The 22,456-nt window shown below is 41.7% G+C and overlaps 3 protein-coding genes across 8 annotated transcripts; 1 reads left to right on the forward strand and 2 right to left on the reverse strand.

The window, feature by feature from the left end:
* Positions 1-326: 326 nt before the first annotated feature.
* rraga (Ras-related GTP binding A) lies at positions 327-5,649 on the reverse strand. 5 transcript variants are annotated; one of them, XM_037749227.1, is made up of 10 exons: positions 5,504-5,649; positions 4,854-4,967; positions 3,827-3,926; positions 3,657-3,723; positions 3,319-3,541; positions 1,573-1,668; positions 1,367-1,489; positions 1,187-1,278; positions 975-1,090; positions 327-881 (listed from the first exon to the last, which is right to left on the reverse strand). In XM_037749227.1, exons 2-10 carry the CDS (start codon positions 4,878-4,880, stop codon positions 778-780), a joined length of 948 nt encoding a protein of 315 aa, XP_037605155.1. In that variant the 5' UTR covers positions 4,881-4,967; positions 5,504-5,649; the 3' UTR covers positions 327-777. The 5 variants fall into 5 exon arrangements, with proteins under 5 accessions (XP_037605155.1, XP_037605157.1, XP_037605156.1 ...); XM_037749229.1 differs by having other exon boundaries at positions 5,499-5,578; XM_037749228.1 differs by having other exon boundaries at positions 5,441-5,572.
* Positions 5,650-8,146: 2,497 nt separating this feature from the next.
* On the reverse strand, positions 8,147-12,527 carry LOC119475855 (charged multivesicular body protein 1b). The gene is made up of 8 exons (XM_037748932.1): positions 12,340-12,527; positions 10,540-10,637; positions 10,298-10,444; positions 10,101-10,169; positions 9,867-9,974; positions 9,728-9,771; positions 9,413-9,485; positions 8,147-8,375 (listed from the first exon to the last, which is right to left on the reverse strand). The coding sequence occupies exons 1-8, from the start codon at positions 12,353-12,355 to the stop codon at positions 8,331-8,333; spliced, it is 600 nt and encodes a 199-aa protein (XP_037604860.1). The 5' UTR covers positions 12,356-12,527; the 3' UTR covers positions 8,147-8,330.
* Positions 12,528-13,991: 1,464 nt separating this feature from the next.
* On the forward strand, positions 13,992-21,428 carry LOC119475853. 2 transcript variants are annotated; one of them, XM_037748931.1, is made up of 2 exons: positions 13,992-14,387; positions 17,886-21,428. In XM_037748931.1, exon 2 carries the CDS (start codon positions 17,904-17,906, stop codon positions 20,154-20,156), a length of 2,253 nt encoding a protein of 750 aa, XP_037604859.1. In that variant the 5' UTR covers positions 13,992-14,387; positions 17,886-17,903; the 3' UTR covers positions 20,157-21,428. The 2 variants fall into 2 exon arrangements, with proteins under 2 accessions (XP_037604859.1, XP_037604858.1); XM_037748930.1 differs by having other exon boundaries at positions 17,901-21,428.
* The last annotated feature ends 1,028 nt before the right edge of the window (positions 21,429-22,456 follow it).

Consider the following 22,456-nt stretch of genomic DNA (forward strand, 5'->3'; position numbering starts at 1 on the left):
AGAGGAATGATGATGATCTCTGAGCACTCTCTGGGTATCTGGAGTGCCTACCAACCAACAAACTGTGAAATAAGACAACCCAGTCAGTTTTTGTGAGCTGCCTAGATCAGAAAACATGTGATTCAACAAGCCATTCAGATTTGGCTCCCCTTCCTATGTCACATGCAGACTCATTGGAAGATATCATGTAAACATGTTCTAGTAAAAACCCAAAATACAAGTATGAACCTGAAAATGAGCATATGTACCATAAATATATTTTTGCAAATGCTGATAAAGTGGTGAGCAGTGTCAAAAGAGCAGAAAAAAAAACTCGTCACAAATGATATTTTTCTGAATATAACTATATTGCTCGTACTTTCAAAGTGTAACAGCTTACAAACTGCAATTGAAAATCAAACAGAATATGCTGCTTATCGTTTGGAGATAACATCCCCCGATCACTGGGATTCACTGCATGGAGTGAATGAATCTACTGTATAAGACAAAGTGTGACAGCAAAGGTAGCCCCCATTCATAGTAAACACAACTATTCATTTTACTTTAATGTCGAGTTAGGGCAAATATTCCAACAGAACGTATCGTTGGTCAAGAAACTGTAGAAATTAGACCAAAAGAAAATATGATTTCTCTCCAGTAATAACGGTGATTGAATGTGAAGCTATAGAGGAAACAGTGCAGGGCTGCTCGTATGTATTGGAGCTGGAAGACCGCAACATGTCGTCTGCGGTCTGTGGACTGATTGGCTGAGAGTATCCACTGGGACGAATGCACCGACTAGCGCATTCGCATGTGCAGGCTGTGCTTGGGTCCATCCACCCGCTCCAACTTCTCAAAGTGTTTCCTAGCATTACGGATATTGATGAGAGTGGCTGCAGATGCTGGAAAAATGGAGATGTGGGATTTTTATTATGCCAATTTAGTTTTCTTAACTGCACATTCTCTGCAGAGAAATGTTCATCGTCACTACTTACGAATGGAGGGGTCCGACATGATGACCATGACATATGTGTTGGAGGTGAAGACGTCAATGAAGGCCGCAAAGTTGGAGTTCCTCACTTCCATGCTTTGGAAAGAGGCTGCAAGTTTACTGGAATAAAAAAGAAATAAAAAAATCAGAGACATCATAAAATGTAGTGGGTGACGTGTGGAGTGAAGGTGCTGTTTTCCTGCAGAGTGAACTCACCTACAGCTGAGTTTGAACTGTTTGATAATGTTACTGATCTTCTCAAACCGGTGAGCATCGCGCTGCTCTTTGCACTGATAGTGGGAGATCACCTGCATTTACAAAAAAGACTTTCATTACTAGACCCAGATTTTCTGACCGCAGAGACACTGTCGTGCCAGAGGAAGCAGCTGCTCTCACCAGGAAGGTGGCTCTCTCAAACAGAAGAACTTCATCGGCCTCTATGATCTGAGCAAAATTTCTCAGGTTCGTCTCCAGCTGCTGGACGTTTGGGATGAGCTGGTACACTATGCTGGACCAGGCCTGCAAAGACATTTTAAATGTTTCTTAAAAGTGTCAAATTTATTACCCGACATCCGAACATACAACCAGTCAAATGTCACAACCTTGTACAGGGTCTCATCCCAGATTGATGTCCTGAAGCACGTGCAGGCCAGAGGTCTGGACAGTCTCTTCAGATCTTCTTCACGCTCCTTAAAGATCTGTAAAAACAGTGAAGATAGTCAGTCACATAGACAGTATTGAAGCAGATTAACAACAATCATTATTTTCAATAGGTATTCTAATTGAGAATGATTATTAATAGTTTCAAAAGAGACAGTGTCCATTGATGAGAAGGAAAAATAATAAAAACTTCAAAATTAGAACTTAATACTTAAAGGAACAGTGTGTAGTATTTTGGTGGTTTTCGTTAGCTTAGAAGGAGCCCTTCATATCTACATAGGGAGCAGGTCCTCTTCACGGAGTCTGCCATGTTGCTCCACCATGTTTCTACAGTAGCCAAAACAGACAAACCAAACACTGGCTCTAGAGAGAGCCTTTCACGTCTCTACATTACCTGAAGGCCACCATAGCTCTCCAACAAGCTTGTTGCATTGCGGAAACGTGAGCCGCAGAGTGGAAAACTGTGATACTGCCAGCTGCCGTCTGACTTCCGTTGCTCCTAAAGTAGTGTTATTATGGTAAGGATGGCCTCTGAGCGAGGCGAACAGCGTTAACACGGTTTTGCACTTAGCGGCTCACGTTACTGCAGTCTTGGAAAGGGAGGAGTGAGCGGACGGGTACTCAGTTGGTTGCAATCTGCAACCACACCACTAGATGTCGCCAAATCCTACACACTGTACCTTTAAAGAATCTTCCATTTCAACCAGATGCTTTTCAACCAAAAGAAGTCCTATTGTTCATTTATCCATCCTTCAGTATTATTTACTTTTTTTTCAACAGGATTATAAATTTGAGGCAGAGACTGATACTGACGTTAGAGATCACTAGATGATTAAAGTGCGCTCATGTGAGTGTATTTGGTGAAATCTTTGCCGAGGTGACAGGTTGTGACAGGACGCATGCTGTTGTACAGCTAAAACAGTTTTGCATATCGAAAACATCCTCATCATTATCTAATACAGATGTGTAGATATAAGTAATGGTTAATGTACAGCGAGCCGGTCATTGTTGTGAAAGAAACCCCGACAGGGCGATGCCGCTCTCTCATCGCCCTGAAGGGGTTTCTTTCACAACAATTACCTGCTAGCTGTACATTATCCCGCTTATTACATGGCTACTTACGAAAGAAATCAATAATTTTAAACAAAAATGGTCTGCCAGAATCCGACATCAGAACTGTGCCCATAGCAACGGTCTGTTATAAATAGCAACGGTCTGCTATAAAGAAATAACAGACCACAGAACACCATGATGGACTAATCAGAATTGAGTATTCAACACATCCGTGTAATAAACAATAATAATATATATACACAATTTAATATTTAAAAGCCATTAATTTATCTACTCTTTTTTGTTTTGTTTTGTCCATAGAATCCTAGTGTCCTAGTAGATTTCATTATTTTATCTATATGTAATGAAGGGATATATCTAGTGAGCATCCAGATAAGATGATTACCGTAATTTTATTGTCATGCTGGTAACACATCTGTCTTATGATTGTCAGTTTCGGTAAAATTACTTCCACAAGGTTCTACCACTAAGAGCACCAAATGTGCCTAAGAGAGCAGCAGTGTTTCTGGTGACACTGTGAACATGGCTGTCATGTGCTTTGTGAGATAACAAACATGTACACATGGGGAGTGGACGACCACCACTAATAATGAAATCAAAATAATAAAGCTTACCAGATCTCTCTGGTCTTCCTGCACCAGATCCATTTTGTGAACGAGGCAGAACACTTTGGCGTCGGGGGAGTTCTGTAGGATGGCCTCCAGACACGACTGGTAGTAGTGCATGTCTTTCTCCAGCTCACGGCTCTCAACATCGAATACATAAATAAGCACCTCTACATTTCTGAAAATGTTGTCCCTCTGGCTGGTGAAGTAGTTCTCCATGAACGTGTCCTGTCTGTTGGGTAGAGGAAGCACAGAGCAACGCTTCACAGAGGGTTTCAGATTAAGGGAAAGACTTTGAATTTATGAAGTTGGTCCGAGATGGCCAACGATGAACAAATGTACTTTACCCTCCACAGTCCCACAGGTTTAGAACCAGATTGCCAAGAAACCGTACATGGGAGTGCTCCACGTCAACTATATTTAACAAAGGATGAAAATATCATTTTATAGATGAGATTAAAGAAACACCCAGCATCACACATTTGTCTTGTTGCACCTTTCTTTAAAGTACGCTTACTTGTAGCTCCAAGGCGGCGTGTGTCTCGAGCTATGTAATTGGCAAAGATGATTGATCTCATACTCGTCTTTCCAGACCCACTTTTTCCCATCAGTAACACCTGAAAGCACAAATGCAACAGATTCACTCATCACTGAAGATAAATCCTTGTTTATCCTTTCCTCTACTCTTATGACCAGCGGTGGAAGAAACAGTCAGACTCCTTATTTAAAGAAAAAAGGCAATATCAGAATCAAAATGTAAAAACACTTCATTATTTATGATCATACTATATTCATTATTGTACTTAAGTAAAATTTATATTATGAGCAACAACACATAATTGAAGTATCATAAGTAAAAGTACCCAGTTCAGAGCAGAATGACCCCTGTGAGTAGTATTTTATGTTATGTTATTATTTGTGCATTAATGTCTAAGCACATTTTAATGTTGTAGCTAGTCTGGAGAGCTAATTCTAATTTCCGTTGGGTAGTCTATGTTTTGTACACAAAATCCTACCTGTCTAAGAAATGTTTGATGCCAAAAAAGCTGTGAACAATTTTTTTAACGTAATTTATTAATTGCATTGTTTATTTATATATTTTTTAAATAATAGGCCCTTTTCACAGCAGCCATTTTGACATGTCATAGCAGGGTAATAACAGGTGTAATTGATACAATTAATTATGGTCCCATTCTGTTTAGTGTGCAGGCCCATAATTAATGTTATTAATTACACCTGTGTTCACCCTGCAATGACATGTCAAAATGGCTGCTGTGAAAGGGGCCTATTGAATTCAACTTAGGCCTAACTAATTTGCCAAAAATCAGTTACATTTAAAGACAAGTCTGTGATTGTAGAAGGTGAACTTGTTAAAGTAATTTAGAGAATGAAGAATGGATCATTTGTGCTGGATAGAATAGAAGTGGGAACTTTCCTACAATGTTGTTATGGGCAGATCGGGATAATAATATTGTACTTCAGTAAATGTATTCTTCAACCAGTACTTGATGCTACAAAGAGTCAATGATTAGCCCCTACTTTACCTTTTTCTTCATTGCTGTGCTTGACATCCCCCTCAGCAGACACGAAGTGTTTCTCTGAGCTGCAAGTCAGATGACTTTAGTGTCTGCAGCAGCTCTCCTCTTCCTCTCCTTCAGCTGAAGAACAGACACAGATACAGTATGTTTCACCTAGCTGTCACTTTAGCTCGCCTCTTCGTCTCCTTCAGCTGAACAACAGACACAGATACAGTATGTTTCACCTAGCTGTCCCTCTAGCTCTCCTCTTCGTCTCCTTCAGCTGAACAACAGACACAGATATGTCTCACCAAGCTGTCCCTTTAGCTCTACTGAAGCAGAGACACGATGGGACTACAGAGGACACCTTTAAACGCTTAAATGACAAACAAGTCTAACGTGTGTCCAGTTGTGAGCTTATTAGAAACAGAAGAACACATCAACAGGTCACTAACTTGATTTAAACTCGTTTCTCTGTTCCGGATAAACACCTTAGCTAATGCTAATGCTAAGCTAGCTTGCACGACAAGCAGTCCATAATAATGCCAGGTAGCTTAGCCGAGCTAAACGGCTAGTTAGCCGAGTTAAACTTCACTAATGTATCGTCTACTTACCCCGACACGGTCGCACGGGTACTTAAACTGATGTGTTTTTAAGAATATAGTTGTATACATTACTCGGTAGAAGCAGGTAGTGAAGACGAGATCAGCTGCTTCCTGTTTACGACAAAGTCACATGATGAGCGGAGTGCTTTGTGACCTGAGGTGCTTCTCACTGGCACATTTTGCTGTGTGCACAACTAAAGACGCTGTTTACATTTAGCTTCAGATTGCAAATATTAATATAAATTACAGTCATGGCAGTAGTCAGGGTTATTAGAGTCTTTAAGAAGCAGAATGTTTTAAATGCCTTCTTCATCTTCTTTTTTGTAATGTCACAACTAGTTTTAGTAGACACTACAACAATAAAAACAACTCGTTGTTGAAAGTTACTAATATCCTTGTTCTTGATAACCACACGAATGCCGTTTATACATTGATATTTATACATATACTGAAGTTAGAACATACACGAGCAGCCTATAATGTTGTGTTGCAGTTCCTCACAATGGCCACTAGAGGTCAGTAACTTCAGGCAGGCAGTGACCTGTCATGATTAGCTGATACCGGAAACCAGCCGGCCTACTGCACATGCGCATTAGAGTTTACGGCGCTGCCCCCGTCCGCTTTCTAAGTACATCCATGACACCCACACATGAACATTAATTACACTTTTAAGGAGCAAAGTGTACTGTTTGACTAATAGTCTGTCAAAGGAAAGAGACCAGTGATATGAATATTGCTTACATGTCTCATTTTTTTCTGTTTACTTATTACTTACTATTTACATATTTTTATAAAACGGTCACTATATCCTGATGAGACAGGTAATCCGAAAAAAATCATGTTTTTTCAGGTAATCTGAAAAAAATCATGTGCCTCTGTGTCCTCTGGTGCTCCTTACAGCATCTGCAAGATTTCACAGACCGGAGGAAAACAACCAATCAGAGCCGAGCTGGAGCCTGCTGTCTCTGAGCAGCTGTCAATCACTTATGAACTCTGATCAAACGGTCAAACTAGGCAGCGCTGATCAAAATGAATCAATATTCTGCTTTTACTGTAATGCCTATTTTTCACATAAAATGTTTTCAGAAACATCTTGTAGTGTACTGTTTAGCTGTAAAATGAGAAAATGTGTTACCCGGCAGCCATGTTGAGATCAGTTGAGGAAATACCAAGCACCGCCCACCAGCCAGAGCGCAGCCAATAGGAACGCTTAATAAGAACACTAGTGTCTCTGAAATGACCTGTGATTGGCCAAAGTCTCCCGTCACGGGCTAGATTTTTAAAAAACAGAGCCAGAGGTGCAGAGGTCTAGTTATCTATCTGAGCCCTTGAATTACAATATGCTGAAAGGTTAATTATGGAATTTTTGCCCAATGATGCCAAAAACATTCTCCCTACTAAAGCTTTAATACCATGACAACAGCACACCTCAATAACCAAATGACAACCTTCCAAATGTCATTGCTATCTCTCTTACTGAACATGCTGAAGATTAGGCATAAGTATTACTTACTCTTCAGCATGATCTTACTATGATGTGTTTTTCTTACACAGAAATTAACTTTTTAGAGCCCACAGTGATGGATTAGTCCTGACTTCATCTGCATGCAGTAGAGCAGAAAAATTTAAAAATGGTTTGAAGTAAGGACCTCTTCTTGAAGGGGACTATGATTACCAAGAGGGACACAGCACCAACAGACAGAGGGCAAAGACAGAGAGCAGCTAATTTGGACCACTTGTCTCCTTTGGGCTGATGGGAGAAAAGTCACTGGCAATGACATGGCCAGAAATAATCTGCATTTACACTAAAGCAAAAAGAGCCACATAACGCACACCTGAAATACTTGGTGTCATCATTTATATGATTGTATTACATATTTATAATATGCTTCTTCGTATTGTTTGTTTTCACTGAGTATTTGACTTTTCTTATGAATATTTCAGTACTAGATGTACTTTTAGTCTCAGCCGTTATTCTTTTGGTTTTCTGGGGATATTCATTAGTTAGATGGCATATATTTTCCACAAATATTGGCACCTACATAATGTTGATATATGTCTCCTGTTCACCTCGACAGCAATACTGCAACATAAAAACACACTGCAATTTCTGCCAAGGATATAACGTATGTGACTTTGTTTTGCAGTTAATTTTTCGAAAATTGACATTTCACAATAGATGGAAAAGAAATTTATATGGAATGACTAAAAATTATGAATCTATTGAAAAGGCAAAGAGATAAAAGCATTATAAAATTTTATTTTTTACTTACTGTATGCAATCTCCAAACTGTAACCCCTTCCCAAATGATCAGTGAATATACTGAAGGTGACCAGACTAACACACAGGCTAATCATCCGGTGTCTTCTTAAAATATTCCTCAAAATTAAAATGCAACAAATCTAAACAAGAAGTCAGTTCAACAGTAAGTGGGAAGGTCTTTCACACTCTGAAACCAAGAAGAGAAAATGCATATACGTTCTCTGCAATCATGCACGTATGAACAAAAGATTTAATTCTATAGTCCAAAACCATCAGCTTGTTCACCATAATGATATGAAATTGGCCTTTAAATACAGGGTAATAACTGCCACGCTCCATATTTTTAAGAAAATGTATGAAGTTCTTAAGTATACATATTAAACAATAACATTACAGTAGCTTTTCCTCATGGGTAAATATGCATATTTAAGAAATATACATTTTCCATAACTAACTTCTCTGTTAGTTTGCAGAATCCAAAAGTTATTATTATCACACAACCACAAAAGAAACAATGATACGGTAGTTCCTCGACAGAGACACACGAGATGAAAAGAGGATGTAAATAAAAAGCGTTTGGAAGTAATATTCAGGTAGTGTTCCTGCATGACGGTGCCAGTCCACTGCAGTCGTCCTTCACATTTGATCTCGGAGTTTGGCGAGCCTGTTAGACAGTTCATCCTTTGGATGAGAGAGAGCAAAGACAGGCATTAGTTAGGAAGATGAAGATGAGAGAAGAATCAGGGTTATTTGGGGAATCCATTCCAATATTGTTTTTGCAAATACTGCATTTTTAAAGTCTTTGTTTGACAAATACACGGTATCATCGGCAGAGATTACACTAATGTGACGCCGCCTTAAAGCTGGTAAGCTGGTAACTTTGAGCGAATATGATAAAACAAAATATATTTTTATAAAACAGTCACTATATCCTGACAGTAGTGCACGAGACAGATAATCGGCAAAAAAAAATCATGTTTCTCTGTCCTCCTAGTGCTCCTAATGAGATCTGTAAGATTTCAAAGTGACGAAGGAAAACAACCAATTAGAGCCAAGGAGTCTGTACAGCAGCTGTCAATCACTGCTTGCGAAGCTCGTGAACTCCAATCAAACTGTCAAACTAGGCAGCGCTGTTCAGATATTAATCAATATTCTGTTACTATAATGTCTATTTCTCAGTTCAAATGTTTTCAGAAACATCTTGTAGTGTACTGTAAAATGAGAAAGCTTGCTCCGGCCGGTGGGCGGTGCATGGTTTTGGCTCGACTGTTTTCATGGATGTATAAAGAGAACGTCAGTGGCGCATGAAGTCAAAATGGGTCGACTGGCGAGTGCTAAAGTACCCAGATCTTCCGGCGATCTCCTACATCCATTGGACCCAAAGAGCAGGCACAGTAGCATTTCCTTTAACCCCCCCCTCCCCGCCCTCAGTCCAGCCTTGGTCTGGGTCTCATTCTCATGAACGAAGGAAGGGAATTAACTCTGGATTCGGCTATTAGTGCATTTTACAACTTTTAGGACCTAATGATTTAAATAAGGGCTATTCAAGTGTTCCTACTGGGAAGTTGATTTACCTAAAAAAAATGATGTGATCTATGTGATGAACCCTTAATTTACATTGCTACAAGCAATCTGGTTTATGTTCCGTATATTATGTATAATTAAAGTATACCTGTGCCAGGTGTGAAACGGTTTTAACACCAAGTGTGCATGTGTACCTGTTCTGAAGAGGCCGCGATGGAACCCACTGATCCCGTCTGTCCCTGAGGGAGCTCCATGTTCAGGTCCAATCTAAACATAATGCACACACCAACGTTCAAACCTTATTTTTAGATTACAAACACAATGGATTTGCTCACATTATAGTAAATACTGTCTAAAACATTCTTCTTAATGTCTATCAAATTCTTTGAAATAACTACCACTTTTTACGCTTCAGCCTATGCCTGTACTCTAAGAGCATACCATATACCTGTATATATGATTAAACATCATTTCACAAAGAATGTTGAGACAAAGAATTAAAAGGTTACCCTGCTTCATCGGCCAATTCATGCATCAGTGAGTCCACTTGACTCTGAAAACACACATTAGATTTACAGTTAATGTGTTTGTCTTTAAAACACAACAAGAACACAACAACGAATATAAGAGTGGAGCAGAGAAATGTACCTGTGGTGTTGTGAGCGTCGTCGTGGCGCTCATGGTGTCGTCCATTTGGGCTACTTGAACATCCAGAGTTTCAAACTGGCGCTCAAATTTTTCCATGAGACCTGAAATCTGAAAAGAAAAGGGGATTGAGACATTGTTTTATTACTCAGAGGAGTTTATTGTTATGACAATTCCATTGTGTTTGCTAAAAAGTAATATATATCAATATTATTTCATGTGTTAATGATACTCTACCTTTTCCAGATTCATAGTCTTCAGAGTGGCATCCATGCCTTTCACCACTCCAGCCATAGATTTTGTGATCTGAGAAATAAAACACCATCACTAAAATGACAACAAACAAGCTCTCTATAGTTTGACATGCCAATCTTCAGCCTGTAGGTGATTTTCAAGGCCTGTAGCAGTATGCGGTGACCCATTATTCAATGTACCTGGTTCATTGTAACTGCAGTTTGGACCCTCGATGCCACAGCATCGACCCGAGCACTCATCCTCAGGTAGTTCACAGACTGGTTCTTCTGTCTGATGGCGTTCTCTGCATGGATCTTCGCCACTTCCATATTCCCCTTCTGGATGGCCTAGAAACGACACAAAAATAAGGTGGTTCAGTCAAATCTCCCATGGGCTTACATAATGTGCCATCTTGATGACTAGCTTCAGAAGTACAACTTACTTTCTTAACTTTGAGCTTCTCTGCTTTTTCATCTTTGTCACATTTCTTGGCATTTCGTTGGAGATCTTTGGCAGCGAATTTTAAATTGAAGAGATGTTCTGTGATACGAGGTCAAGGAAGAACAAAGTCCCAACAAACACAACAAGCAACCTTCGATAACTCTAAAGAATCTGTGTGTTTTGTGTCAGTGTAAAAGGAGGGAATAGCAGTGGGAGATCTTGATATACAGTACATGTATCATGCCTCTAAATCCCTATTCTCATTTGTTATGTAGCTATCGCCACTCAGATCCTGATAATGATTGTTGGTCATGCATTTGATCAAGACTTTACTATGCTTTGCCCCTTTCTGGAGGAAAAAAAGAATCGTCAGTTGAATGTTTGCTCGGTTAGTAATCCAACCTGCATGTTCGTAATTTTTTTTTTAGGGGTGTGAGAAAATGTCGATACACATGAGTATTGCGATATTATGTTTTGTGATACTGAATCGATTCTCCAAAACACTCTATCGATTTTTAATTAACCTCTTAAATATCCAACGGCTCGCCAGCGGACCCAGCCGCTATCCTGTCTTTCAGAAGTTGTAGTGGGCTCAGTTTTAAAGTTAGAGTGAAGATACTGGCATCATACGACTAGAAAACTAGAAAACCCAAGGAATCCATTGTCACCAACCATGTCATACTGGTAAGAAGGCTAAAATAACACTCCAAATTTACGCTACATTTTGGTGAGGAAAAACTGGCATGGCCATTTTCAAAGGGGTCCCTTGACCTTTGACCTCAAGATATGTGAATGAAAATGGGTTTTGTATGTAGCCAGTCTCCCCTTTACAGACATGCCCACTTTATGATAAACACATGCAGTTTTGGGCATGGGATCCCTAAACAGTCTTGGAATTACATACATTGGGTATGACTGGAAAGCTGAGACTCTTGCGGATCAAATGAGTCCAATTGTATTCATGTGTGATGATGTTAGTCCCACATAGTAGCCATTTCACATAGTGAATTTTTTACTCAGATTTTATACATATGGAGTTGTGTCTTTAAATAATAGTTTTCCTAAAATTAGATTTAAAAAAAAAAAAAATCACAATATATGCCCTTGCTTAAAGTATCACAATACATCGCAATATATTGAATCGTTACCCCTGTATCATGATACCTATCGTATCGCCAGATTCTTGAGAATACACAGCCCTATGGTTTGGCATTTGAAATATGTGGCATTTAGTCTGATATTTAAAATGAACATATTTTCAACATATTTCCCACAACTGTACTCAGTAGACATGTGACATGTGACATGCATTGACAGATACAGGTTATGTAACTGGTAGTTTCCTACAGGCATGTGTAGTGCTGTGTTACATTAAAGGCTGTCAGAACAATGTTCCTGGGTAAAACAGGTCATATGTTAAGATGGAAGTCCGTGTGGAGCTATTTAACTCAGTATTTGGAAGGAGTAACTAACACCCTGACTACATGGTTAAATAGTAAACCACCAAGTGTCGGTTGTTGGGGATTTCCAGCCATTAGTAATGAAGCTTCAAGGCCTTCAATCCACTTTTGTCCCATTTTACGACGCCTAGAAGTGACTAGGACATGTTGATGTTATTCAGTAAGGCAACACCCATGTCTTTGGTCAATGTCTAACCTACATAACGATGTCTCACATATCTGTCTCGTATAAACCTCACCAGTCTCGTCATGTTGTTGTTCTGTCTTGAAGCCCTACAGCCCTGTATTGACGTTACACCACAGTGTTCAGTCTCTCTCTCGTCGCTGTTTTAAAAGGATACTTTCCATGTTCGGCATGTTGAGGCGCCTCTCAGCGAGTCCAACAGTTACACGATCAAATCCTTACGGACAGTCTGCAAAACAAGTAGAGAAATAAAGCTAAACTTGTCAGCGAAACTTCAGCCTTTCTGGTTTCGGTCCTCGTCTTCGTCTTCTTCCGCACTTCCGGGTGTCTTACCAAAATATCAATGACGTCACCGTCACGTGTTCTCGGTATTCCGCTCGACGTCACGAGGGGAGCTGTCTCCCTCCTCCTCCTCCTCTAATTCCTCCACCTCATCCGATACACACCGTGCGCTGCAGGAGGAGGGCACAGAGTATCCTGAGGGACAGACACCACCCAGCTCACTCTCTGTTCAGGTGGAGGGAATCAGGACACCACCTGAGGCACCACAGGCCAGAGATCATCTCCACTCACAGAGCACCTCTGGTTTCACAACAGCTGGTGGCAATAAAGGACATTAAAGAGGGACACAAATATCCCACACCTCACCTCCATAACATTATTGACACACAGTACATCTGAACTGAATGGATGCTGTCCAATATGCTGCCTTCCACTGTGTAATTGTCTGAAATATATTAATTATTTCTTTTTTTTAAATATTTTTGAGAGTTACAAGTTCTTTTAACATGGTCATGGAGCATATATACTGTATATTTGTATTGTGGGGGTATCGTTCCAATGCAGAGGGCAGTTTAGTTTATTTATTGACTACACTGAGGGCGTTTTATATTTTAATAATTTATTTATTTATTGTGTTGAGTTGAATGTGCTACTTCTTTTGTACTGTAATTACCTTGTGCCTTTTCTACCTTGTTTCTTTTCTTAAAGCTGACTCAGTGTAAACTGCTCAGAATTCCAATGTACTTATAGGTGCAAATGGCATAAAACTCTTGAATCTTGAATCTTGAATCCTCCTCCTCCTCCTCCTCCTCCTCCTCCTCTTCTTCCTCCTCCTCTCTCTCTCTCCTCCTCTTTCTCCTCCTCCTCTTCCTCTTCCTCTCTCTCTCTCCTCCTCCTCCTCCTTCTCTCTCTCTCTCATCCTCCTCCTCTTCCTCCTCCTCTCCCTCCTCCTCATCCTCTCTCTCTCTTCCTCCTCCTCTTCCTCCTCCTTCTCTCTCTCTCTCATCCTCCTCTTCTTCCTCCTCTCTCTCTCTTCCTCCTCCTTCTCTCTCTCTCTCATCCTCCTCTTCTTCCTCCTCTCTCTCTCTTCCTCCTCCTCTTCCTCCTCCTTCTCCTCATCCTCCTCCTCTCTCTCTCCTCCTCCTCCTCCTCCTCATCCTCCTCATCCTCCTCCTCTTCCTCCTCCTCCTCCTCTCTCTCTCTCCTCCTCTTCCTCCTCCTCCTCATCCTCCTCCTCTCTCTCTCTCCTCCTCTTCCTCCTCCTCCTCATCCTCCTCCTCTCTCTCTCTTCCTCCCCCTCCTCCTCCTTGCAAAATGTGAATGAATGAGAAACTAACCGTTCACATTGAAACGGGCTACTTTTACTGTTGTAATGTGTGTTTCCGGTGGTTGGGTATAGTTAGGTGAGTGAATAGGGTGGGATGAGAGTGGATGTGTCGTTGTAGCGACGGAGTAGTGGGCGGTGAAAGCAGTTGATTGATGATTAGATTTACGGTGTGGATGGATCACGGCGGTGAGAGAGGATGACTCACCCGGTCTGATGTGATGTTCAGCCCGCAGCAGCTCGGCAGTGCGGTGGCCCGCCGCTAGCTCAGCCTGACACATCGCTTTGCTCCTCCAATAACAACCAAACTTTATCAAACTGCTCAGATGCGTCTGAACGGTCTGGACTGCCCTAACGCACCTGGTTGGTTTCTAACTTGAGCTCTTGCTAGTTCCATAGAGAGACCGAGCGTCGTGATTTACCGTACATTTCGTGACGCCTGATTGCCATGGAAACAGTGGTGCTGCGCTGAGAGGAAAGTGTCCGTGTTAACTTCAGCATCAACCTCTCTGCCGGGGTCGGAGAAACCTGTTGGATATCTCACTGGTTTATGCTTCTCTTGTTGCTACTCTGGCTTTACTTTCCATTACATAAACCAGGTGAGTTTTCACACTGTGCGGCTGTTCTGTTGTTGTGTCTCATTGTGGTGAAACGCAGTTAATGTTACTGTTATTTTCTGCAGATATTAGCCTGCTCATTTGCTCAGACTGGCTGGCAACTTGTGACCTGCTGAATGCACCATAAAATAGGCTCATTTTGAACTGAGTTGTGATTTATTTAGTTGATACATTGTTGCAACATTTTGAGCTTAAACATCAAATAACAAAAGTGGCAACATGTTGTTGTTCATAGGAGTGTTTAAAAATGTCCACCAACATGTATGCCTCCAGATCAATCTATAGGCAGAATAATATAGTCTGCAATATGCTATAATCCATTCACCAGGCTGAATTATTGTATGAATTTCACCGCCCTAAACACCACTGCACAGTGGTGCATTTTGTGTCGTTTTTGTGCGCCCAGGGAAATAATCCAGGAGAGCCAACAACGAGTGCTGCTTCATTCAGGGGCTGTATGACTCATATAGTGTTATCTCTAAAGAAGCCAAGTGGCAGAGGAGCAGTCCTGCTGCAGGACCGAGCTGATGTAACCCCCCAGATACACTAGAGGCTGCTGTGGGCCATGCTTCTTCACTGTGCCCCCCAGTTATTACTGCCACTGATGACCGCCAAATCCTAACACAGGCTGAGCATGTAGTGGGCTGTTAACACACTGTGCACTCAACAGATGATCAAGGGCTGTTTAGAGGACATCACATGACCAGGACAGCTTGAAAACTGCACTAATAAGATCAACAGCTATATTGAATTTAATTTATTAAATGCAACAGCTATCCGATATCTTTAGCCAAACTATATTCAAAACATGCACAAAATAAAATAAGAATAATTACTTTTTCTATAATTAAAGGGACTGTTTGTAAGAATCAAAAATGCTTGTTAACAGCGACACCTGTGGCCATTAAGTCAACGAAAGTCAGCGTCGGGCTAGCGCTTGTGCTCGCTCTACATAGACATGAACGAGCATCGCTCAAAACAGTGAGGCGACACACGTCAGCTAAAACCACAATATCACTCTATATTTCAGCTGCTTGGCAGTAATGTTAGCTGACCAGACGAAGGTCTCTCCATGAATCAGTGCTGATCCTAGTGTTGGCTTTTCCTGCTTCAGCCTCCCGACCGCGGTGGGAGGGAGACACCGGCACCCGGTCGGAGACGATAACGTTTCTCGTTGTGGAGCCCCGTCACTTCACAAGACATGGGAAACCTCTGTTGGTCTGGAGGAGCTGCAGCATTTATTTCTGCACAAACGTCCACTGTACATTCACTAGATATTCTCAGAGCTACTAACTCTCCTGCAGTGTGTAGTGTGCGCGCATGCACGTGAGGTGGAGCGAGCTGAGTGAAGGCAAGCAGGCAGGCAGAGGAGCAGAGTACAGCAGAGACTCCGGTCCTGGAGACCAAAGCTACGGTCTCCCCTGCGTACTCCTATCGCGCCCAACACTGTTTTGCAAGACGTGCTTCACTGGATATAACTTTGAGGTTTTGGTGCTTCCGTGTAGTTTGTGTTGGAGTCTGAGTCTGAACAGCGTAGCCACACGCGTGCGGGGATATGCGAGCGTGCATATGCGGCGAGCGCGCATGGGACACCGACCCGGGTGATTTATACGTGTAAGAAGTTACAAACAGTCCCTTTAATTTATGAGTATAATAAAGATGTTAATATGAACCATCTAAGACCTTTTACACAAAGTAAGTGGGTATAATAATAATATTCTTAAATTATATTCAAAGCAAAATGTAAGCACATTGTCGATCAACAGCATGCTGTTTAACAACATTATGCGGCAAAACCATAGCATTATATGCCTTGTTAGATATGACAAGCTTATGATTCAGCACTCCTACTTCAGAGGAGGAGAGTTTACACATACAGTACAGGTGCAATATGAAAAGACAAGTCCAGTCTGTCCCTAATAGATCTATCAACCAGATTGTCCCTGCAGCTGCCACCCAGGGAGTGACAGACAGGTGAGTCACCTGTCACCAGCGGACGGGCACATGATCCCGGAGGCATTTCAACATGGCAACCACTGAATGTTTATCTAGTGAGACCAACAAATGCAACTGCGTGATAAACAGCTGATGACGTTCATAATGCAATTGGAAAGTATTTGATCACTGTAAAAAAAATCCCATTCAAAACTATTTTACAGCTCAATCAGCCACATCTTACAAAATGTGTTGTCTGCATTAGATTGGTTGAAGCAAACATCTGTTATCAGGACAACCATGTTGTAGAATAATCTTCTGTCGTGATCTGTTCAAGAAATAAATATGAGAGCACATTTAGGCAACAAATCTACAACTTCTTTAGGTTTAGGCAACAAAACCAAAACTTCTGGAGATTTAGGCAATAAAACTACAACTTCTGGAGATTTAGGCAATAAAACTACAACTTCTTTAGGTTTAGGCAACGAAACTACAACTTTTTTAGGTTTAGGCAACAAAACTACAACTTGTTAAGGTTTAGGCAACAAAACTACAACTTCTTTGGGTTTAGGCAAAAAAAACTACAACTTCTTTAGGTTTAGGCAACAAAACTACAACTTATTTAGTCTTAGGCAACAAATCTAAAACTTCTTTAGGCTTAGGCAACAAAACTACAACTTCTTTAGATTTAGGCAACAAACCTACAACTTCTTTAGATTGAGGCAAAAAAAAAATTAGGGAAAAACATTGTGTTTTGGGTAAAAATAACTACGAACACAAAGACAACTACACGTAATTGGTTTCACACAAAATGAGAACTCCGGTCTCCTGGGTGAAAACCCTGTGTTTTGTTTCCCTTCTATCATCCCTGACCTCCATCCCTTATGGAGTTTCACATTGCCTATTCTACTTTGCCTGACTACCGCTTCTGCTCCTGTCATAATAACTACGGCCGCTGTCATGTTCTTTTATACCTCTTTGGGTGATCTACTATGTGAATTGATGATCAAACCTACTAGTGTTAGCCCCTATTGACCCACCTCTATGGGGCCTATAGCGACTGATAACGCCTATTTAATAGCCTGACAACAGTCTAATTGGCTGATGTCACAGACGAACCTGTTGCTTATTGAATTACCTTAGAGAAGGTCAACATGGGAAAATTAAATTATTTATAGTGCATCACTATAGCTTATATTTAAGCACTCACTATGCCATTCAGTTGACTTTGCCATATGTTATGATAGCTTTTGCCACCTAGTAGTAGCATCACTCAGTCCTCAGGGCTCGCTTTGAGTATTAAGTTGCTGCCCTTTATGCTAAATGTTGAAGAAAACCGGAAACTGCTCTATATTTCAAACCTAGCTAATAAACAATGTCACAAAGCATAGCGCATACTTGAAGAAGGCTTATTGCACAGAAAAGAAAAGGGCAAGGTTAGTGGATTATGTTCCAAGAAAAAAAACAGGGTTTCTTTTAGATATTGCTTCAATCTTTTATTGGTCATTATTCCTCACATGAGCCACAATGTGATACATATGTCAGACCTCTATTTCACAGGTGATGATGATGGAGCTTCAAACGGAGAAGAGGTTCCACAACTTGACCCTCGAACAAATCCAAGCTCTGGATAAGGTCCTGACTGAGGTGATCCCCATCCACGGACGAGGAAATTTCCCCACGCTGCAGGTGAAAGCCAAAGACATCATTCGCGTGGTGAAGGATCGGCTGATCGAGAGAGACATCCAGGTGAAAGACATACGGCTTAATGGCGCGACCGCCAGCCACATCCTGGTGAGGGATAACTGCCTGGGCTACAGAGATTTGGACATCATTTTCGGAGTGGAGCTGCCCCGGCAGGAGGACCTCCAGGTGATAAAGGAGGTGGTGCTGTGCAGCTTACGAGACCTCCTCCCTTGTGGAGTCAACAGACGGAAGATCACCTGCCTGACGATGAAGGAGGCCTACGTGCAAAAGATGGTGAAGGTTTTCAACGAGCACGACAGGTGGAGCCTCATCTCACTTTCTAACAACAGAGCTAAAACCGTGGGGCTCCGATTCGTCAGCTCCCTTCGAAGACAGTTTGAGTTCAGCGTGGACTCCTTCCAGATCATATTAGACCGTATGCTGGAGTCTTACTGGGAGACTGAAAGGAAACAAGGAGGAAAGTTGGCATTTAATTTGTCTAAAAGAGACAACGAGGATGAAAACAAAGAGCAAGAGAAATCAAGCATTCCTCGGGATGTTGAAGCAGATGTTGAGAAAGTCTCCAGCGGAGAAAGTCCGTGCCAGGATGAAGCAGTTTCTGTGCTTGAGAAAGAGCGTCCACATGCAGAGGTTGAGCATGTGGATGGAAAGCATGAGGCACGGGAGGTGTTAGAACCTGAGAGCATCAACTTACAGCAGGAGGAAGTGGATGGCATAGAGGATGTTCATTCAGAGGAGGACATTGTGTTTGAGATATGTGAAGAAAACAGAGAAGAGAAAGGACAGTTTCACAGCGATTATCCTTTAGTTTCATCCCCTAAAACTTTATTGCCAGATGTCAGGGATCCACTGATGACACATGCATGTAATGAAGAGCTGTCTGCGTCACAAGCCTCCCAACCGGCAGAAAAGTCAGCTCCACAAGAAAAAGTCCATTGTGCAGAAGTGTCTCAGTTCACAGTCGACTCTGTGGTCTGCAGGACCGAAAACCCCTCAATCCTACAAGATTCACACCTTGAATTTTCCTTTCCTCCTCCAGCTAAGAAAACTTGCAGCACATCACAGGACATTGTGCCGGACTATTGCCCCTCACCAAAATTACAAAGGAAAATGTCAAGGAAGTTGATCAGTAAGCCTGAGAAATGGTCTTTGCTGACCGATTTGTCAGATCTAACAACGCAGCTGTTTCCACCTATAGAAATACCCAAATCACTTCAGCCAAAGCCACCTTTACTGGACAGCACTCAAGCTCACGGCTCAAATGTTCCCGCCTCCAAGCCAGAGAGCTTAGACACCCTTCCAGCTCCCACATGCAGTCCAGCCAGTAAGCTTCAGGGTGGGACCGGCTCGAATGAAACCGTGGAACAAACTGTTAAGCCGAAACACTCAAAGAAGCCTCCCGATTCAGAGACTCAAAGCCACGCACACACAGCGAATGTACAGCCTCGTATCAGTGAGCAAACGTCGGAGCTGGCAGACACCATCTCGAACAGGTGTGGTACAAGCTCATGGGCCGGGGCAGCAGGGCAGCCCACCATCACCGTCGAAGCAGAGTGCATGTACGGCGACTTTGAACAGGCGATGGATCACCTCCGCCACCGCCTCATCGCCACCCACAACCCGGAGGAGATCCGAGGAGGGGGCCTGCTGAAATACAGCGATCTGCTGGTGAGGAACTTCAGACCGGCCAGTGAGACAGATTTCAAGTCCTTGGAGCGATATATGTGCTCCCGCTTCTTCATCGACTTCCCCGACGTGAGCGAGCAGCAGCGCAAGATCGAGGCCTACCTGCAGTGCCACTTCATTGGCAACGAGGAGACGAGCAAGTACGACTACCTGATGACCCTGCGGCGCGTGATAGACGAGAGTACAGTGTGCCTGATGGGGCATGAGAGGAGGCAGACGCTCAATATGATCACAGTCCTGGCTCTGAGGGTGCTGGGCGAGCAGAACGCCATCCCCAACACTGCTAACGTCACCTGTTTCTATCAGCCGGCCCCGTACATGACGGAGCCGATCTACAGCAGCTACTTCATCACCCAGGCCCAGCCCCCGCTCGTCTACCACCCCTACCCGCTACATGTGCATATGCAGACTGGCCTGGTGTAGCTCCAGTGACATGCCCACAGGAAGGCATGTGGGCTGCTTTCAGCATGGTGCTCTGCAAGCAGAGGCACAAATGGAAGTTTTAACGACAACAGGCAACCACAGGCGCGGTGTTGTTTGATGCTTTGAAACCCCTCCTGCTTATGATATGAAAGATCATGAAAGGCCAGAACTGAAAGGGGTCTGGAGGCAAAGCATGTTACCCTTTCAAGATGAACACTTTTGAAAAGGAAAAGAAACGCTAAGAGCCCACTTTTCAGAGAGCTCGTGGAGATGATTTCATTGAAGTGGAAGGATTTTGTTTACGGCTGTTTCAGGGCTGTATACTGGTCACCACGAGGAGAATGTTATAATATGACAATTCTCTATGGAGATAGACTTCTCCAACGTATAAAAACATCATCTATGAAACACCTGTTGGCAGCAAAAATCTTGATTTGGTTAAAGTTTGAATAATGATAAATCCTTAACGTTTCTGAGGGGTTAAAAACCTTCCATATAGCTGTTTTGTGAATCATCAGTCTCTGTGGAGTAAATTTCAGCATGTGACTATACCTGTGTATTCACTGTATAGAAATAGAACACCATTTACTGTGGGCATACTTTAGATAAAATTAGCTGTGGTTTCCATGATATCGTAAGTTCTATATTTGTGAATGTATACCTAATTTCAAAAGTAGAAACAAGAGATCCAAGGTTAGAGTTCCATTAGGGACTGTGTGAAAATTATCGGGGTGGTGAGTCGGGCTGAACCTTGTGTTACCTTCTTGAGGGTTATTAAAAATAGTAACAACCAGAGTTAAAGTTTGGGAAAACATCTTTATTTATTGTTTATTAAGAGTTTAACTCATCTGATCTGCTTCATCAAGACTGTGTAGGTGTGATTTGATCAGATTGGATTGACACATTAATTAATAAATTCTGATGACATCGCATTTTTCAAGCGAGAATAGCAATGACAAAAATGGACAAAAACCAGAAATCTCTGAAAAACTTTTCAAAGTTGGGCAAAAAAATTTGTCGGACCCCGTCTCTCATAATGAAAAGAAAATGTTTTGGAGGCCTTTAATGTTTTCTTTGAAAATTAAAAGGCTATTTACACTGCAAAAGAAAAGTTGTAAAATATAAATTTAGGACGAGAGAAAAAAAAAAATCTGACTCAATAATTTCTGTCAAAAGAACAAATTTTGACCCCCTAATAATTTTCCTACAGCCCCATAGATTAAAAAACTCCCAATCAATGACAGATGTTTTGGTGTTAGGGAGTGTTTTTTTTGTGCTGCTTTTGCCTTGTAACATTTTGACATAGTGCTAGAAGTTATAAACCAGAACTTGTGGCCATATCTCCCTGAATTCACCTTGCATTTTATCAAAAACAACAAAAAAATGTACCTCCTAATAGCACCTTGGCTTGTTTTTTTCTGCAGACATGTTGATTTCTGCAGCAGGCTGAATAGACTTCCCGAGTGTATTACATGGTGACGGTTGTTTGTTGTAGTGGACGTAGTGGATGTTCTGTCGGGGTTTTGCCTGCCATTGCGAGCAAAAATATTACTGCACATTTTAAATTATTGAAACATCTTAAGACGCAGCCAGCAGTTATTGCACTCTGTCCCTGTGTGTTTGTTCATTGTGTATGCATAGCTACAGTACATGTACTCAGTATTTAATAAAAAAGAAGACAATTTAAGCACAGGTTAGGATATGTGGGCTGTTCACTAAATCTGAGACTGAAGCACAATGTAAATGCACATAGCTGTTGTTGAGTAATGACGGTGTTTCTGACATGCTCGCGAATCTCCAACTGAATATCGAAGACGTCTAAAATAATGTGTGCGGTAGTGCCCTATGTAGCTTTGAAGTGATGTATCTATCGCGAGACTGTTGTGTATCGTTACGGAACTGTTTCACCAGTAGAGAAATTAGAATATTCCTGTTATGATATCTAGTTGCTCAGATTGTTGTGTTATTGTGGTAATAAATATAACACAACCGCTCTTTGTCTGGAGTCTTCCATTGGTGGTCTGAGTTACACTGTCACAGTTTTCATTACGTAATTTAGATCATTTATTTGAGTGGTTACATTTTAACTCACTTAAAGGGGACTTGTAATGCTTTTGTGCTTTTCCCCTTTCCTTTAGTGTTTTATATAGTTTTTGGTGCATGTAAAAGGTCTGCAAAGTTACAAAGCCCAAAGTCCACGCCAAAGGGAGTTACTCTCCCCCACAGAAACACTGCTCTTGAACTGCCTGCCTTGCTTCAAGTCCCGCCTTTTTTTCCGTAATGTGGTGATGTCACCAAGT

Source organism: Sebastes umbrosus, chromosome 17, assembly GCF_015220745.1.
Source record: "Sebastes umbrosus isolate fSebUmb1 chromosome 17, fSebUmb1.pri, whole genome shotgun sequence".
Taxonomy (NCBI): domain Eukaryota; kingdom Metazoa; phylum Chordata; class Actinopteri; order Perciformes; family Sebastidae; genus Sebastes; species Sebastes umbrosus.

What these genes read in the sequence shown, in the direction of transcription:
- rraga (XM_037749227.1), bottom strand. Translation starts at nt 4,880, where the DNA reads ATGTCAAGCACAGCAATGAAGAAAAAG. An exon ending in AGGAAGACCAGAGAGATCTG is followed by an intron (nt 1,669 to 3,318) that starts GTAAGCTTTATT and finishes CTGTTTTTACAG; the next exon opens with ATCTTTAAGGAGCGTGAAGA. An exon ending in GGGATGAGACCCTGTACAAG is followed by an intron (nt 1,490 to 1,572) that starts GTTGTGACATTT and finishes ATGTCTTTGCAG; the next exon opens with GCCTGGTCCAGCATAGTGTA.
- LOC119475855 (XM_037748932.1), bottom strand. An exon ending in CGACGCTCACAACACCACAG is followed by an intron (nt 9,772 to 9,866) that starts GTACATTTCTCT and finishes GTGTGTTTTCAG; the next exon opens with AGTCAAGTGGACTCACTGAT. An exon ending in GAATTGGCCGATGAAGCAGG is followed by an intron (nt 9,486 to 9,727) that starts GTAACCTTTTAA and finishes CATTATGTTTAG; the next exon opens with ATTGGACCTGAACATGGAGC.
- LOC119475853 (XM_037748931.1), top strand. Translation starts at nt 17,904, where the DNA reads ATGATGATGGAGCTTCAAACGGAGAAGAGGTTCCACAACTTGACCCTC.